The 18,149-nt window shown below is 40.8% G+C and overlaps 2 protein-coding genes across 7 annotated transcripts in view; one reads left to right on the top strand and one right to left on the bottom strand.

Moving 5' to 3' along the window:
• FBXO25 (F-box protein 25) overlaps positions 1-1,591 on the top strand; it is a 42,282-nt gene extending 40,691 nt beyond the window's left edge. For all 4 annotated transcript variants that reach the window (XM_020782630.3, XM_020782629.3, XM_073000845.2 and 1 more), the window contains one exon: positions 69-1,591. In XM_020782630.3, coding sequence (XP_020638289.1) covers positions 69-158 — 90 coding nt within the window. In that variant the 3' untranslated portion in view covers positions 159-1,591. The remainder of the gene's footprint in view (positions 1-68) is intronic.
• A 10,862-nt stretch (positions 1,592-12,453) lies between these two features.
• TDRP (testis development related protein) overlaps positions 12,454-18,149 on the bottom strand; it is a 46,811-nt gene continuing 41,115 nt past the window's right edge. For all 3 annotated transcript variants that reach the window (XM_020782631.3, XM_020782632.3, XM_020782633.3), the window contains one exon: positions 12,454-17,749. In XM_020782631.3, the coding sequence (XP_020638290.3) occupies positions 17,404-17,749 (346 nt within the window). In that variant the 3' untranslated portion in view covers positions 12,454-17,403. The remainder of the gene's footprint in view (positions 17,750-18,149) is intronic.

Genomic DNA, 18,149 nt, shown 5'->3' with positions numbered 1-18,149 from the left:
CTGCTTTATCACTAGCAATCAGCTTTCTGTGTATGCAGAAAAATAACTATGCCCTTCATTTCTTTTAGGACACAGGACATCCTTGCACAGCCAACGATCCCAACAGCTGCTTCGTGTCGGTGTCTCCTCAGCACTTCATAGACCTCTTCAAATTTTAATTGTGTGTGTGTGGGGTTTTTTTTACCCTTCCTTTTTTGCATACTCATGCACTTGTAACGTATAATGCTTTTTGTGCAATATTTCTATGAACGTGCTTTGTAGTTGAAAAGGGACGTAATGGGATCAGAAGGAAAAAAATATTGACCCAGCAGCACATACAGTAAGATGTTAAGTTAGCAGAAGGAAAACTGAAAAAAGGTTCATTCTGCAGGGGAAGATGCACAATGGGGCAGGGTGAGTTCTACAGGGGGGAAAAAACCACTGGAAAGTGACAAACTTTGGAACATTTATCTATCCAACACTACAGTATGTCCTATAAAGCAGGCGTCTCCAACCCCTGGTCCACGGGCTTTCCAGAACTGGGCTGCGGAGACAGATCTCTGCCCCGCAGTCCACACAGTGGGCGTGTTGCGCTTGCACACAAGTGCAACATGCACCCTGCAAGTGCAGGGGTGCCCCTGCCCCCCTGTGCATGGAGCCTGCCTCCCCCCACCAGTCCGTGGTCCAAAAAAGGTTAGGGACCACTGCTATAAAATGTGATGTTGGGACAAGCAGGCTATTTCATTGAAGCGACCAAACACGACTTGTGGATTCAAGCCTTGTCTTTTGGCTTCCTGTTCCAGATGTACGCTGTGGCCTCCGCCTGGCATATATTCAGAAGGTTGCGCTTTGGGCTTCTTTCTATATAATCGTTTTGACTGTGATTGTTGCATGTTGGTCAGATGCAGTTGTGCATTCCTGGTGTGTGTAAGAATGAAAGAAGCCAGTTCCATTTTGTAAATACATTGTTCAGAATACTTATTTTTCTTAAAATCTATTTTATTAATTATGTCATTCCTCCTCAACAGTGTCCTAAATAATGTGAACTGTTAATTCTTGTCTGCTGAAGCAAGATAGAATGTTCTGATGGTAATCCCATTGGTTTACATGTTTTGTGCGTTTAATCCTAAATGTTAACAATGACACGAGGATTTTGATACAGGGCTTTACAACATCAGGCCTATGTGATGCCTGTTGAGCTTCTGCTATGGAAGTGCTTTAATTGTCTCTGCACATGATGAACATAGGTTGAATTGATAAGCATTCTCTTTGAAGTTGCTATCATGGGGCTAACTCCAGTTGTTAGCCCCACCTAGAATAAATCTGTTGAATGAGGGAGTTTGGCAAGTAAACATTGAAGAAAGATCCGGTGATTCATTGGATATACTTGATTTGCGACTGATACTGGATTTAGGTATTCTGCCGATATGGAGGAGGGAAGGAGTAGAACTCATAGCAGAGAAAATTCAAAATGATTTGACAGGGTATTCTTAAAGTTTTAATCATTTCAATTATTCAATTATGTACAGATAAAAGCAGGCCTTACCTTATGTACTATAGTGTGTTTGGGACCTAATTTTGTATACAAATAAATCATGTTTTTATCTTTTAACTAGTATTTAGAGTTCTTTCCCCCCCAGTTGGACACACACTCACAGAGAACATCTCCAGTTGTGGATTGGAGGCATTGCAGGTCATCTCTTGGAATTTCCCTTTGCAATTCTAACAGCCATACCATCCCTGGTGGTTACAATATATGTGGTTTGCTTGGATTCTGTCAGGATCATATTTTCATAATATGTCCAGAACATGCAAGGAAAACAGTATCCCGTAGCTGTCATTAAAGCAGAGAATTTTAAAAAAAAAATTAAAAGGAGCAGGACACAGTGACAGATGGCCCACACTTTTTTTTTTCTCTCAGCACAGATTTGACTTTTCCATTTAAAAGGAAAAAAAGGAATGTGTTCTGTAGAAAATGTTAGAGTTATGTTTTCATACATGCACACCACCTCCTGTGTCTGGTAGCATAGGGCACAAATCATCTTCTTAGACTTGTGAGAAAGTCTAAATACACAATGGAAGTGGGGGTAGCAGGCGGGGGAGAGAGGTGTAAAGTCAAGCTCAGAGCATGCGTGAGTGAAGAAACAAGCTTTTCTCGTTGTAAATGCATCAAAGTTCTGCCTGCGAGTTGCTCATCATGCTGTGGAAATGGATTCTTATTAAACAAAGTTAAGATGTTGTGTATAATAATGGCTCTAGGGACCAGTGGTTTCCGAGACTTACGGGGCTTGGAAGGATGCCATCAGTCGCCTATAAAGGCTGCATGTCCTCCTTTGTTGCCAAGAGTGAGAAAATGGTTTGCTCTATGAGATGGAGATGGCCTGCAGAGGACAAGGCAGCCCCTTGACTCTTCCACCCCACACTCTCTAGTCTTACCTATTTGTGGAGCAGTGGGACCTGTGCCTGGGAACAGGTTTTAAGGTGTAGGAATGGGAGCTTGCTTGACTGCATTCCCGTGCACATCTGTCTTTGGGCTCTGGGCATTCCTCAGCCATTTTGACCTTTGTCGTGTTGGCAGAGGGGTTGAAGCCGAGAGGCTTTTTCCAGTCTGGCTGCATTGCTGCTGTTCTTCCTCTCTTTGTATGCCGTTCTGAACCTGTTCAGAACCCTTTCCTATGAAAACATTTTGTCCATTATGATCTCTTCTGACTGGCAGTGGTGCTCTCAGGCTTATTTAACAACTGAATCGGTAATGGATGCTTCATGTAATATAATACTGGCCAGAATCCTATTGTCCATTTATGTTTGTGTAAGGAAAACCATGGGAGTGTTGGCAGCAAATTACTGCTCATTAATGATGTCCTGCTTGCTTTCCATGGCATTGGCTCCATGGGCAGGAGGGGTGTATGTGTGCCCAGGAAGGCAAATGGAACCTTCATAATGAGTGGCAATTTGCTGCTATAACTTACACAGTGTCACTTGTGTGTGCTGCCAACTCTCCCTCAGAATGATCTCCTGTCCCACCCACACATCTCAATCCAGAATGTTATAGGTGGCTGTCTTGAGGGAGGCCCAGAAATGAACAACGAGGAATTAGGCCTTCTCTGTGGTGGCCCCTTCATTGTGGAACTCTCTCCTGGTTGAGGTGCAATTAGCTCCTCAGCTTTGAAGACATGGCTTTTTGCGCAGGCTTTTCTTGGCCTTACCCAGATTAAAACCTCCACACACACACGTTACATTTCTCTTCTGCCACCATCATCTGTTATTTGGCATTTAATAGTTACTATGAGATTGGACTTTTTTGTTTGCTATTTTAAGTTGATCTTTAATATTGAATTTTATTTATGTGAATGGTGTGATACTGTAAACCACCGAGAGTAGTGGCCCGGCCACTAGATGGGCAGAGTAAAAAATTAAGTAAATAAACTCAGAAGCAACATACAGCGACCCTAACAGGACTTTTAAAGTGGGATATTTAAGGTGTGATTGTATCAATTCTGCATGCGCGCGCGCACACACACACACACACGCACACACACACACAAAACCCATGAGTTTCTATTGGTAAGTGGGGATTCAAAACCAGGTCTCTTGAGTTTGAAGTCCACCACTCTATCCACTGCACCACATTCAGTATCCCAACTTACACAGTTTCACTTAGGCAAGTGTAAATCACCAACTGGATTCTGGCCAATACAATACAATATTATATATATGATACACCATATAACTGATGGCTAATGTAAAGCTCCAAAGTACTAAGACAAACATCTTTTGCCGAGAACAACTTCCTGGGATCCTGTAACAGAAGAATGTGGGGGTGGAACTTTGGGCACCTTACATTAACACACTTGTCACTTCTGGAGTAGTGGTTGGGGGCTGCTGCTAGTTTTTCCAGCCTATGGTATTCATCACTAAGAGCTCAGGGGTGTGTGTGTGTGTGTGTGTTGCTGTCCCATGTTAACAGTGGATTTTTAGAAAATGTCAGGAAAAAAGGGCATTTCCCCAAGGCATGTAAAAGCAGCCCCAGTTGAGACGGGGGCCCCTGAAGCTAGAGGAATGCGGAGATGAGTGGGTGGGTCAGATGATTAGTGTCCACATGACTTCCAGCAATTGTGCCAAAGTGCTCGCTTGCAACACAAAAATCACTTATCCAGCGTTTTGGACAGAACAAAAAGAAATGCTCTTAAAACAGTCTTGTAAAACTTGTGCTAACAATGAACACTCGTAAATTAAGTCTTGGATGTTGTGACCGCTGCTCAGGCCACAAACTTTTCCCATCAGAGCCACAGTCATTTGACAGGAGGCAGGAGAGGGAAGCTGAACTTCTCCCCAAATTAAGCTTTTCCACTCCAAACTGCTATTACTGTATTTAAAAACACCTTTTCTTCTTACAGGGGTTATTTTTCACTCTTAAAAAAGGAATTTTTGTCCGAGGTTTATTTGTAAGTATAATTACTAGAGTTTGGGGGAGGGGCGGAAGAGTTCCACACCTCTTCTGACCTTTCCTAGCCCAATCTTGTTGCACTCCACCCTACAGTTGCCTGACAGGCCTTCCTTCAGGTTTGTTTGAGCCGAAGAACTGGGTGAGCGAGGGCATGTCCAGACTGACCCTTTTGGTGGGGTCTAAATAGGGTCAGTTGAGATCTGGGAGAGAGGAGTGGTATGCCTTTTGGTGCAATCCTCGCCTCCCAATGGTGTAACGAGAGACAGGCAGCCTACATGTGGTGGTTCAAGGGAGAAAAAGCAGCCAACCCAAAGCAGACTCTTGCCGCCACCACTCCTTTTGCGCTCCCATTTGGCTTCACTGAGTTAGAGGAGATAACGGAGTGGGTCACGCGGAGAAGGGGTGTATGCAATCCCCCACTGCCCCCCAACCTTGCCAGTGGAGATGAAAGCGATTCCTCCTTTTGTACTTTGTATTGTCCACACACAAAAAATGAAGAAGAGATGGGGGTTGCTTGGAGGGTGCAAAGCAGGTCAAAAAGGGTGTGTGTGTGTGCGCATCTGAAGAGACCTTCCCAACAGGATCTCGGTGTCCATAGAAAAACAAAACGGGCTGTTAACGGTCTGCTGCAGACCCACCTCTCCATTCACACGTTGCCTTCCAGTTATGCTCACCTTTTCCGCCTCTCTTGCACACAACAGACATGCTCCCCATGAAGAAAAAGAAGGGAAAAACCCCCAAGGTGTCTTTCTTTGCTCTCCGAAGTGTTCAGTCTGCCAATATCCTGAAGTGGCCCATTTATTAAGCACTTCACAGCACCAGAAATTCAAACCAGAAGGAGCCTCGGCAGCTTTGACAGCTGGAAGGCTCCATTTTAGCTGGTCCCCAGCGACCACACATGCTGGGAGTGGCCTAGAATGGAATGCATCAATCCACGTGTGGATTAGGAATATCCTGGGGTAAATCAGAGCAAAATGGGTCTGCTTGTCGTGTGGGTGTTGGGAAATAGGAGTGGATCAATCAGCCCCAGCAACACACAAAATGGGAACAAATGCCTGTCTCTGGACATGCTCCGAGTTTGGGTGTTTCCAGAGAGAGGGCCCCTCAGGTTAGAAATCAGAAGGCACTGTGCTGCAGCTCTTCTGTTTTTTCCCTCCTTAAAGAAGTTCTGCTGGCAAAAAAAAAAGCAACAGGAAAAGGAGGCGTATTATATGTGGGGAAAACAAGGTAAAGTCCTTGTAAAATTCAGTAAGCAAAAGACAACAGTGCGATAAAAGCTTTGGCTAGAAGTACTCTCCTCTTTGGTAACATGGTCCTCATGGCAGTAATTAGATAACTGTATGTGTCAGACTCAGAAGGCAGAGATAAATGGACCATTAGTCTAATCCCCACTCCATCCCTCAAGAAAAGGTAGGGTCTCAAACACATGAACACACAGGCAGAAACTGAAGTTTTTATTCCTCACATACCCTCACCCAATTCCTTCCAACACAGAAAGCACAAATAAACCAACATTCGCCCCAGTATTCTGATGGAGATTCCTATGTCCACGTGTGGTCTTTTATTCACCCCCAGGCGAAAAGGAAACTTGTGCTCCAAAAACAGGCAATGAGGGAGGAGGGGTTACACAGCATGATGGATTGCCTCTGTCTAAATACTGAGTACTGTAGAGATTTCCACTCACAGGGCGCCAGAGGGAAGCATTATACCACACCTCCCAAAACCTGCCTGTAACCACCTTTAATCTCACCTTAAGAGAAGAATAACGGCTGGCGGCTTTAGCCATGAATTTTTGGGATAGTCATACCCATAAGTTACCAATGCAAGCCTGAGGAAAGGATTTTTAATCCGCAAAAGCTTGCATCCATTGTTTCATTTTTCAAGTGGTCAAATAAAGATGTTGCATTCTTCTACATTTGTATTGTGTAATGACCACACAGCTTCCTTCTGTTCCCCCCCCCCCAAGTCCAATATGTGGCTGAGAACAAAAAACTGAAAATATCAAAAATGCAGTGACTGGTAATGCTGGAGTGCCTAGACAGTTTGTACATTTCCTTGGAACGATTTTACATAACTCTTGTTTACATGAGGAGTGTTAAGTGCTTTGCAGAAGAAGAAGAAAAAGAATTAACAATCGGCTCTGTGCTTTTATGCCGCTTTCTCCATCCGAAGAAAATCAGCACATAGGTCCTATCAAACAATGGTTTACTTCCTATTGGGAAGTGAAGCCTGATTTGTTTTCCTGTTAGTTGTGGTGGCCATATGCTGGGCTGCCAATTTATTGTCAAGAATCTGTTGTTTTACCTTCTACACAGAAAGCACAGCAGGGGAAAGTTGGGGGAGTGGAGGAGAAGTAAAGTTCCTGAACAATCTTCAACAAACACAAGGGATTGTGAAGCCCAGTTAGGTGGTCTTTGTTTAAACTATCTTTGTTTTCTCAATTTGCCATGAACAATAACAAAGAAAAACACGTTGCAAGGCACTGTGTCTCTGCATGTTTATTTACACTGTTGCTCTTTGTGTGACCTGTCCCTGGGAACATGCTCATGCAATGGAATTTGCCTTGCCTCTCTAAAGCACTGGCCTAGGCTTTTATCTATTAAGGATAATCTGTATCAGGGAGAAAGTTCTCAAATGTGCACCCAAAACCTGTCTAAAGGGGGGGGGGTTATGTGTGTAGAGGAAGGGGTTTTAAAATAAAGAATGCATCTTGGATATCCCTATCCTGCTCTTCAGGAGGAAAGGCTTCACAAGACAGTTTACAAAAGCAGGCATTAAGACTGCAAGAGGCTTATTGTGAAACACTTCCATTGATCATTTGCAATGCAATTCTGCTTCCAAAGGTCAAGAAGCACACAACGGGTTGGATTCACATGGCTGTGCTTAGAACAGACTTGCAAAAAAGCCATGGACTTACAATAATAGGTAACTTCAACTCCATTTGCTTCAGAGCGTCTACTCTACGTATAACTATGTCTGGACCCAACCAATTTTTAAGACATGCTCTACTGCATTTTAATCAGTAACAATTGGTCAAAGAGCAATGTGGTTCATAGAGCACCAAGCAAAAATATTTGAGGGTTATTTTTTGCAGCTGCAGCACAAGCCTTATGCTTTGTCCTGTCCATGCTTTGCAGTAGCCGCACAGTGAAAGACTTAGTTGACATTAAATAAGTAATTCATTGAATGGAGCTTGTGGGGAAACATTGGAAACTTAGCCCTAAGGTAAGGCACTGCCAAACAACAGACCACTGCAGAAGTCTTAAGATGGTGTGTGAAGGCCCTTCTCAGTGGCTGCATCCAAATTAGGGAGGATCTGGTTCCTAATCCTTGTTAAAGTAATTAGATAATATGCAATTCATTTTCTATATACCTGAAAATAAGGATGTGGTGCAGATCCACCAAAAAATCAACAAAGGAGACTTGGTGTAATTTGTCCCATACTTCTCGAAATTCTCCCTAAACCAGGAATAAAGACCTCCACTGGGACCATTAAAATGCATTCTCTTCACAAACCCAGGCATGGGGTAGGGAATTTCAGATGACAAACAGGTGAGGGTGGATTTAAACACACACACACACACGCACGCACGCACGCGCGCACACACACACACACGCACGCACGAGCGCACACACACACACACAGAGAGAGCAGAACTGAGCAGGCTGAGATTGTTGTTCTACTTAGTGTCAGGTTAAAAACAAGAGGATCAACATCTAGTAAAAGCTTCTTTGTTCTGACAGGCTTCAGCCCTTTAGAGAAAATAATGTTTTTCCATGAGGTTTGCTTTATCTGTATTTTGATCTTGTTGATGTTGTTTGGATAATAAATAATATGGTGAATTCATTTTCAAGTCACTCTGCAGGCCATGTATCTTGTAGGCGCTTGAGCTTCTGCAAAGAAATGCCAGATATATTAGGCCCTTTCCCCCGAGGTCCCCAAGGTCAGGCTCTGACAGCCTTACTCCCATTACCCACTTATGGGTGTTGCAAAAGGATGTGTGCAGAGCATATGTCTGAAAAGAACATCTGCTTCTTGCATTCAATGGCCGACCCTCTTCCATTTTTCTGTTGATACCATACTTTCCGTTAATGCACTGTGGCACTCAACCAGTTACCAGGCCCTGTTGTACTTTCAATATGTATGCAAAAACAACATTTCATTACCACAATGGCATGACACAGCAGGTTATGAAACATGCTCTGCCAGCTGTTATTTCATTCAACCCAAACCAGCCAAGAATCTTGTGGTACCTGGCTCAGCAAATTTGATTTGACATAGTTCCCCCTCTGAAATGCATATATGAGGGTGCTTAGTGTTTCAAGGAAGCCAAGAACACTAAGAAAAGGAGGCTAGATTCTGTTACAAGCCAGAACTGATCTGGGTGGAGTGGCACATGGCATGGGTTATCATAACATGCTATTAAGTAGGCTTGCCCCGGAAAGTGCTCTGAAACATTGGCAGGTCCAGAATACTGCAGCTAGACTCTTGACCTGAGCTGGTTGCAGGGAGAACAGAAAATCCTTAGTACAATCCCTCCTGTCACTACTGGTCTGTTTCCTAGCAGAATTCGAACAAGCACCAAATGACTGGTTGCCGGGCTATCGGAGAGACCGCATCTCTCCATACAAGCAACCCCAGGTTTTAAGACCTTCAGCGAAGGCCTTTCTCTCAGTATTTCCACCCTCACAGGCATGCCTGGCGTGAATGCAGGTGAACCTTTAGGATGGCTGCACCCAGGTTTTTGTGGCTCCGCAGGAGACCAGTCTGCTCCATTCCTATCTGTCCTTCTGCTGCAGACAAAAACTTCGCTTTTCTGGTGGGCTTTGAGTATGAAAACTGCAGTTGAGGAAGTGATTTTATGGGGGAAAATATCCTTTTTCCCCCTTTAGCAGGATTTTTTTTTGCCTTTTAACATTATGTTTAAATCATTTTTAATAATGTGATTTTTATATTTTTAACTTTTACTGTTTGTGTTTTTAAATAATTTGTAAGCCACCTTGAATTCTTTTACAGAGAGTAAGGTTGAAAAACAAAACAAATTGGTGGAATTGCCAATGCTGAAATTAGGTAAGGTACACTCATCTCCAGTAGTGAAAATGACGTTGACAGAAAGAAGTCTGATGCTGCATGGCATATATAACTATATATTGTTAAACAAATGGAGTATAAATACTGCAGATAATCAGATTATCACAATATGTTTTACTCTGGAAATGCCAGACTCAGAGAAATTATGTGGCTCTAATAGTAAGGAAGACATAGCAGAAGCCACAAAATAAGACTCAATCAGATGTCATGGACAGCCTAGCAATATAACAGTCATTCATGTCTATGCTTCTGCTACAGATGCTGTACAAGAAGTAGAAACAGAAAGCTTTTATGTAAGTGTCCAAAAGGAAGCTGATTGCACACCAAAATGGGATTGCTGATTATCAGGGATGCACACAGTGAAAACATTCATTTTTGTTTTCTTGAGTGGTTCTTCTTTACTTTTTATGTTTTTTGTGCATTGTTCTTTTGTTTTACATAAAAAGGATTGCCTCTTTTGGATCATTTAGTTTGGTTTTCCCCCATTTAGGTTTTCTGGTACTGGGGGGGGGGGGGAAACCAACAAAAAAAACCCTCCTGGATGTTTGAATTGGCTGATGACAGCAGTGCTCGCAACACTTTTAGATGAAAAATTTGCCAGGTAATTTGACAGACAAGGGATTAAAGAAAGATTAAACAAAAGAGGGAAATCCAAAAAGAGAAACTTTCATAGCCCTCTTTTTCATTAACATGAGTCATTTATGTTTAAGGGGCCATCTGTTGGAAATCTACAAAAGAAAATGAAAATGAAAGAACTTTTGTTTTTGTTTTCCCTTTCGTTAAAACAATAAAGTTCCATTCCTACGGATGACTACACATGACCACAATGCAAATGTAGAAAATAAAGCAGAACAAAACATTGTTGTAGGATTCAGTCCACGAGTTAGAAATGAAGTAGGAGAGCAACTCATAAAGTTCTGTGAAACCAATAATTTGTTTACTTGAAACACGTTTCTGATAACCTAGCAGGAGGATTTTACACACAGACATCATGAGAGGGTCAATACAGAATTCAGATGAATATATAATTGGAAGAAGATAGAGAAACTCTATCATCTCTGTAGAAACAAGACCAGGAACAAACTGTGGTATAGTGACCCTGAACAGGTAATATTAAGAATTAGACTAAAGCTGAAGAACAGTACAATAATTGTACCAAAGTGTCATTTAAATAAACATTATTGAAGAATTTAAAATCCATGCAGATTCGAGTTACTCTACTGACCATGAATTAGAAGATATGTAGAATGAAACAAGACATAACCACAAGATATAATAATAATTGCAAAGATATACAAGAGATCAACAGAAAAGGAAAAACAAGATATCTCCTCTATAATGTTCATAAAACCAGAGAAATTTCAACTAAGGGAAGATGAAAGATCCACATGGCAAGAATATGTTATCTGATCAGCATAAAATAAAAAGAAGCTAGAAGCAGTATTCTAAAGGACTATGCAGAAGGGGAAGCAAGACTGACAGATTCCTTTAGGAAGTGAAAGCTACTCTCAAAGTAATTGGAAGAAATCACCACAAGTAAGATACCAGTGGAGTTATCTCAAGCTACACAGGAGAGTTCATACTCCTAGTACGAATATGCCAACAGATGTGGAAAACGGTGTGCCAAAGCATGAAAATGTTCTGTATATTTCTAACCTTAAAAAAGCGAGACACTAAAAATTGCAGTAAGCATAGGACCTTTGCATTAATTTTCCAAGCAAGCCAAGTGATGCTCAAGACTTTACAACGAAGATATTACGACAGATGGCAGTGAGAAAAGATACCAGATGTTCAAACTATTTTCAGAAAATGAAGGGGCACTAGTACCATGTTTCAAGTATACATTGACACTTAGATATTACCAAAGTAATTTTAAGGAGAAGACCCTCTTTGTGATTTATCTATTGCAGTAAAGCTTTTGACTCTGTGGCTTATGAAAGGCTATGGATTGTTCAAAAAGAAATGGATGTGACATAGTATTTCATTGTTCTGATGACTACTGTAATCTTCAATCTGGGCGAAAGTACACTGTTGGGACAAAATATACAGGAAAATGATTGCTCATTGGCAACGGTACCAGACAGGATTGTATAGGAAAAGTAGAAGCCAGTAAGAAAAGAGGGACAGGTAACATGAGAATAATTGACTCAACAAAGGAATCTGTCGCGATTGGGTTATTAGAACTGAGCAGGATAGTTAATAGGGCCTCTTGGAAGTCATTAATTCATAGGACCTGTGTGTGACCTGAAGTACTCCACAGGCAGGGGACTTCAAAATATCCTACTGGCCCAGACATAAAGGCAATCAACAGAACTTTATTTAACCAACGAGCAACACAACATATCTACTGCTACTACTACCTCTGCTGTTAAACAATGGCATTGAAAGAGGTGGAAGAAGAGCAAGAAATTAATAGTGGTGCCTCGCTTGACGAGGATAATCCATTCCAGCGAAATTGCTGTAGAGCGAAATCATCATCAAGCGAGGAAAAACACTCAATTGAAACACATTGAAAACTGGTTCAATGCGTTCCAATGGGCGAAATACCTCAGCGTTCAGCGAAGATCCTCCATACGGTGGCCATTTTCCGATCCCTGTTAAGCGAAAAATCCATCCTAAAAACAGCGGGGAGCCATTTTGCACAGTGGGTGGCCATTTTGAAACCCAACAATCAGCTGTTTTTAGATCATCATAATGCGAAGAATCAGTTCCCGAAGCAGGGAACCAATCATCGTCAAACGAAAATCGCCCTTTGAAACATCATTTTGGAATCGCAATAGCGATCACAAAAACATCATTGTGAAGCAATTTTGTCGTTTAACGAGGTAATTATAAAGCGGGGCACCACTGTACAAGGTAACTTCAGTGAAAAACAGACTGTAGAGGCAGGTCTTACATTCATAAGAATAACCAAATTAAATGAAGGAATTCGGCATTTTGGTTTCAACTTATTTTTTTATTCATCTGTGAAAATACTATATTTTTCAAGTGAAACTAATAAAATAGAGGAAAGGAACCATGTGAATATTAAGTGACTGTTTCAGTCACATAAAGCATTTCACCTTCTTTTTCAAGCCAAGAATTCTGCATAGATGCAGTGAAAAGGCAACATACACATCATCTAACTGATTATTCCATGTGCAATCTTACAATGCAATCACAATGGTATCTTCTTCAGAACCAACAGATATAAAATCAAATAAGTACAAAGCAATGAAAAAAGGACAAATACCATTTAAAGAAAGGCTCATACAAATCTAGGTAGCAATATTTTAAAGAACAGAAGGATTCAATACTTGTTAAACAAATAGGAGACCAAAAAAGAAAATTCTCCAACAAATAATTCTACAGAAGCACAACAATAAATTATATTAAAATTTAATTACTAGTTTTAATATTAAACCATTATGCTTTAAGAAAACCTGGGAACAATCCAACCAAGGTGAAGGACACTTCTATCAGCTTGATTTCAGTGTAAGTTAAACATCTGAAACACCATAGAAAACAATGAGGTCAGAAAGTGCATAACTCTGGATGGATTGTGTCCTGTTTACAAAACACTTTCTTAGCTAAAATAAACCAGGGCATTCTTTATACAGCCAGAATCCTGCTTTGCAAATTATGTAATGTAACATGGATCATGTCATCAGTCACTGCCATGCTGCTGCTGTTTCAGTGAAATTAAAAGTTTTCTATTCTCCCCAATAGGTTCTGGGGATCCCTTTCATTCTGGGGAAGACTTCAGAGTTGAAAAATGAGGGAGGAGATTATTTAAAGCTGGAAAATAGCACCACTGCTCCCTGTCCTTCCACCAGGTCCAACAGTGCCGATTTCCCAACTTTAATTCAATCCCCACCCTGTTCCATGGCTCCTGAAGGCTTCACTGGCATCATTGGGATCCCTAGGGATCCCCAGAACCTTGGGGGGGGGGGGGGGAATAAGAAACGTTTAATTCTCCAGAAATGGCCGCAGCTGGTGAGATCATCCAAGTTGCATGACATAACTTATGCAACAGGATTCCAGCCTATATCTCAAATTCCCACTTGAGACCCAATCTCTGGACAAGCCATCCACAGCACACAGTATTAAGATCAAATGAGAAAACAGCACACACCCCTTATATCAGTGCTGGGGAAGGAGTCCAGCATAGCCATGTGTCTGCCATTGTCTCCCTTACAGAACTTTCACTGTTCACCCTCGTATGCGCCATCCAGCAGACAAGGAAGAAACAAGATAGGTAGGCCTTATATTCCATAGGTCTTGTGGAGAACATAGGAAGGGGTGCCCCATCATGTAACTGTGAGCAACAAAGGCAACCATTTTCTGCAAAGTGCTGCAGAAGCAGATAAATCCATTCTGCTTTTTGAGCATAAGATCACATTTCAGCTCCAATGGTCAGTTATACAACAACAGCTTTAGCCATGCATAGGTGATCAAGACGCAGGGCATTTGTTTTACAATAACCTACAGCTTTGTAACTCTATCCTTTAGTAGCTCTCCAAATATAACACGACTGTATGAAGTTTTTTTTTCACATAGAACTGATTGATATCTCAAGACAAGTCATTAAGGTAAAGTACAGGCACTTCACAGTATAACGTGCAAGGCATCTCCTCAACTTGTCACAGTATTCAAAAAACCTTCCACAAGTGGTAAACCCTGAGCTTCTGTGTCTCTTTCATTGCCACTGCTGTATCTGAGTTCAATGCCAGCACACTACACTTCTACACCTGCCATATGAAGATCCTCCATAAAGTGTAAACAAGAGAAATCTTTCCATAAAGCAAATGGCTATATTCTACAAGTACTTCCACGACAGATGAAACCAAGGTATAACCAAATTGACATTAAGCACTGGCAAGTTCTACCATCTTCAAAGAAAAAAGGTTAATTCTGATTGACTTAGACTCTCTTTGATTGTAACATGCCTACACAAATCTGTGTATTTGCAGATTAAGGTTAAATTAGAGTGTTACATCCAAATTCCAGCCCTTCAAAGCTACAGATTTCAGTTTTCCCACCGTAATCACTGTAAAGTCCAGTTTCTTAAGAGTTACAGGCTTTATCAGGTCTCCCTCCAAATGTCACAGATGAAACTGGTTTCAAGTATATCTCTCTTACAAAAAATCAAGCAGGGATGGGTGTGCTAATAATCCAAATCCAAGTTACAGGCTAATTGGACAAAATGAAAGGGCAGTTCTCCAACTCAAAATCCTGTAACCTGCACCAGTCTCTCGTCACAATGTCCTGCTGAATTAGAATTCATTAGTGTGAGTAAGATGGTAAGAAGGGACCAAGGACTGGGCATAGTCAAAGACTCTGGAAAGTATTATCACTTTTGAAAGAAACCATAAAAATCTGGAGTTGTGTATATTTCTGAATTATATTAGATACTATAGGATTGTAGTAAATTCTTATTCCTCCACACTACAGTATGACTGGGGGGGGGGGTGTTTACTGAACACATCCAATTTGCCTAGCATGCTGTTTCATTTCTCTCTTTCAACCCGGTAGCCTCACATCCCCAAATCTACTCCAGAGTCTCCCTGCAGAACCCTGCACAGAACAGATATTGAGAGTGTGAGGAAGGCTGCAGGGAGGCAGAGGAGAAATTGCCCACCTCCCCACTCAGTGGAAAGATTCAAGCTAATAAACCATGCAGGAAGGGGACACTGTAAAATGGAAACCCTGCCTAGTTAAAAACAGTTCGTTTCACTCGAAAACTGCTGATTGCTGGAAGAAAATCTTGAACTTTGTGTTTTTGGTTGTCCACTGCTGAATAAGATTACTGCATAAACAATAGCATATAGGCTCAGTATCAATGGTCAAGTAAAGATTTTGTAACCTAAGGGAGGGATATATTCTAGTATTTGAATTAAACATTTTACAGAATTTTAGGACAGAAATTAAACAAGGGTGCATGAGGAAAGGAAGAGCAAGGAAGCATTTAAAACAGCTGAGCATTTATAATGTGGACTTTTTTAGAACAAGGCACTTTTAATATTTTCTTCTTATTTCCAATCAGCAGGTGCAGTAGTTAGCTGAGAAGATGGCTCCAACGACTGCTGTCGCTGAGATTCTCTTTGTTCCTTACAACTTGCTTCCATCTTGCAAATGTTCTCAGTGCTGGATTCCTTTCAGCAAAGGCATAATGTTTTGTGGCAAGATTGTTCTGAGCCAGTTAGGTCTCCAGACCTGCAGGAAGGCTTGTACGTGGAGCCATCCTGAGAGGTTCTTCTTTCTTGGACAATTATTCTGACCATTTGATTGTTCCCCACTCAGCAAAAATGATCTTATATCTCTGAAACTAGTATCCTTGTTGACCGGAAAAAAGTTGTTCAAACGAGGTACTGCAACGCTTTCTTCTCAAGTTACAATGGTTTGTAGGCACACTGAACTCGAGTGCCTATTTATCACTCTCATTTTATAAACCAAAGAATTCTAAATAAAATGGAATGTGCAAATGCTCACTTTGGGACAGGGAGGATCTCAAACCTAAGTTATATTTCCAATTTCCCATGTGTACTATAATGCATAGCTTCCTTTTAGTAATAAGAATAGCAGCAATCAGTAAAGCTAAACTTCACAAAGGCAATACACACACTAAAATAACCCTTGTACACAGCAGAGCTAAAACATTAAATTCTGTTACCCTGAAATGGGAAGGAGAGGGAATACTAAAATCCCACAACAAAGCCATAAAGGAAGTGAAAGCAATGGGTGAAAAGCAATGGGTGAAAAGCGATGGGCCTCTAAACAGATGGAGGAGGATTCTGCATAAGCTGAATTTTCTGAAACTCAGGCCTGATTTGATGCAGGAGTTGCTAAGAAAATCCATGAGAGTAGGCTCCACATGTGTGTGTGTATGTATATATGTATATATGTGTGTGTGTGTGTGTAGTCTTCACTAAAATGTATATTCTTCACTAAAAGGAATTCATAGCACAGTCTCTAGTGGCTGGTTCTGGCAATCCATGTGAAAATAGTTTTATCTGGAATTTTTCTTTTAATATTTTTCGGACCATGGATAAGTGAATTAGTGGATACTGATCCCATGTATAAGGGGATCCTACTGTACATACGAAAACTGAGCTTAATAACAATTGCACAAGAATGTGGTGTAAGTTACCTTATTATGTGCCCTGGCTTACATCACTGCAGCAATATGGAATCCAACCACACAGAAGCTACTTTTGACATCTAGTGTAGGGACTCAGGGAACACGGGTCTTAGCTGTTATCATTAATTCTGTGGTTTGGAGTGACTGGAAATGTGTTTTAGCTGAATTATAGCTCAAACTATATGCAGAAGCCTTATACTACTAATCAATGAAGTTTCTATGAAAGCAGATGAAAACATATGACCTTGTCAAGCTTACTTTACAATTCAGTACTTTGGGAAAATGCAGGATTTTTGAAGTTTCAGTGTGAGAATCATATGTTTACGTGAAGGACATGGCAAACAATGTATTAAGCTCAAACAATGCAGTGTCAGCCATGAATCAGCACTTTTACATAACAAAGACAGCCTTCAACAAATGAAGTTAGGATGTCCAAAAACCAAATAATCCAGAACTTCAAACCAGTGAGGTTCTAGTATAAGGCAATTAATATTCAGCCACAGTATACATTCATTAAAATTTGTTCTTCAAAAGATGGTAAGCATGTAAACGTGTGAAACACGGGGGAAGTGTGTGCTTGACTTAGTTCAGCAAAGAAAATAGAAAGACTGAAAAAACTTACGATAAGGTGAGAAGACCAGTGGACAATTTGAAAAATATTGTTTTGTAAAAAGGTGCAATATTAAGCAGTTTTGATTTTGGTTTGAGGAAATATATGACTCATGTCACCTATGATCATTTATAGAACCTTTCATATTCTTTGTATCATTCTAGCTCTTCCCAGTTATCAGTAAGGTTACCTTTGCTTTGCCGCCTAATGCTAACCAACCTTCCAGCTGATCTGATGCTCCACCGTGAACTATTTCCTGAGCTTGCCAGGTTTGTGTATTTTGTGGAGCCTTTGGTTTCATCTTCCCAGCCAGACCAAGATGGATGGTCATGCAAAGTATTTCCTACATCACTGAGGTTGTCATCAGCAGGAATCTGGGGAGGTTCCCATCCTTCAATCTCATCTGGTTTCCTGGACTGGATGTTTTGCTTGGTCACCAAACTGTCCCAAAATCCAGTTTTCTTTTCCAGTTTCACATCCTCTTTTAATTTTGAGCTTGTTCTGGAGATAATAAAAATTTCATTTTTATTGAAACATACTTCATAGAAAGAAATTTACAATAAATATGTCTATGATAAAGGAGGACTGACACACGTTTCCCATTATCATCCTACTCTTCAATTCTCACTCACTGCAGATGTACTTTTACTTTAGTAAACATTTTATCCTATTTTTCTATCATTTAAATATGGAATAATTTTTAAAATGGCATTTACATGGGAGAAAATTTTAAAAAATTGGTGTAAGACTAACAGAATGAACTAAGCTAATCAGAATGATATAAATTCAAATTACAAAGGGGAAAGACCCCTATTTGCAACCAGCACTGATTTGTCAACAGGAAAGAATACGTATTGATAAAGATAGTGGGGAATCCTCTCCTTTGTGGTCATATTTTGTT

Source organism: Pogona vitticeps, chromosome 1 (genome assembly GCF_051106095.1).
Source record: "Pogona vitticeps strain Pit_001003342236 chromosome 1, PviZW2.1, whole genome shotgun sequence".
Classification (NCBI taxonomy): domain Eukaryota; kingdom Metazoa; phylum Chordata; class Lepidosauria; order Squamata; family Agamidae; genus Pogona; species Pogona vitticeps.
This window is presented reverse-complemented; position numbering and strand designations above follow the sequence as displayed.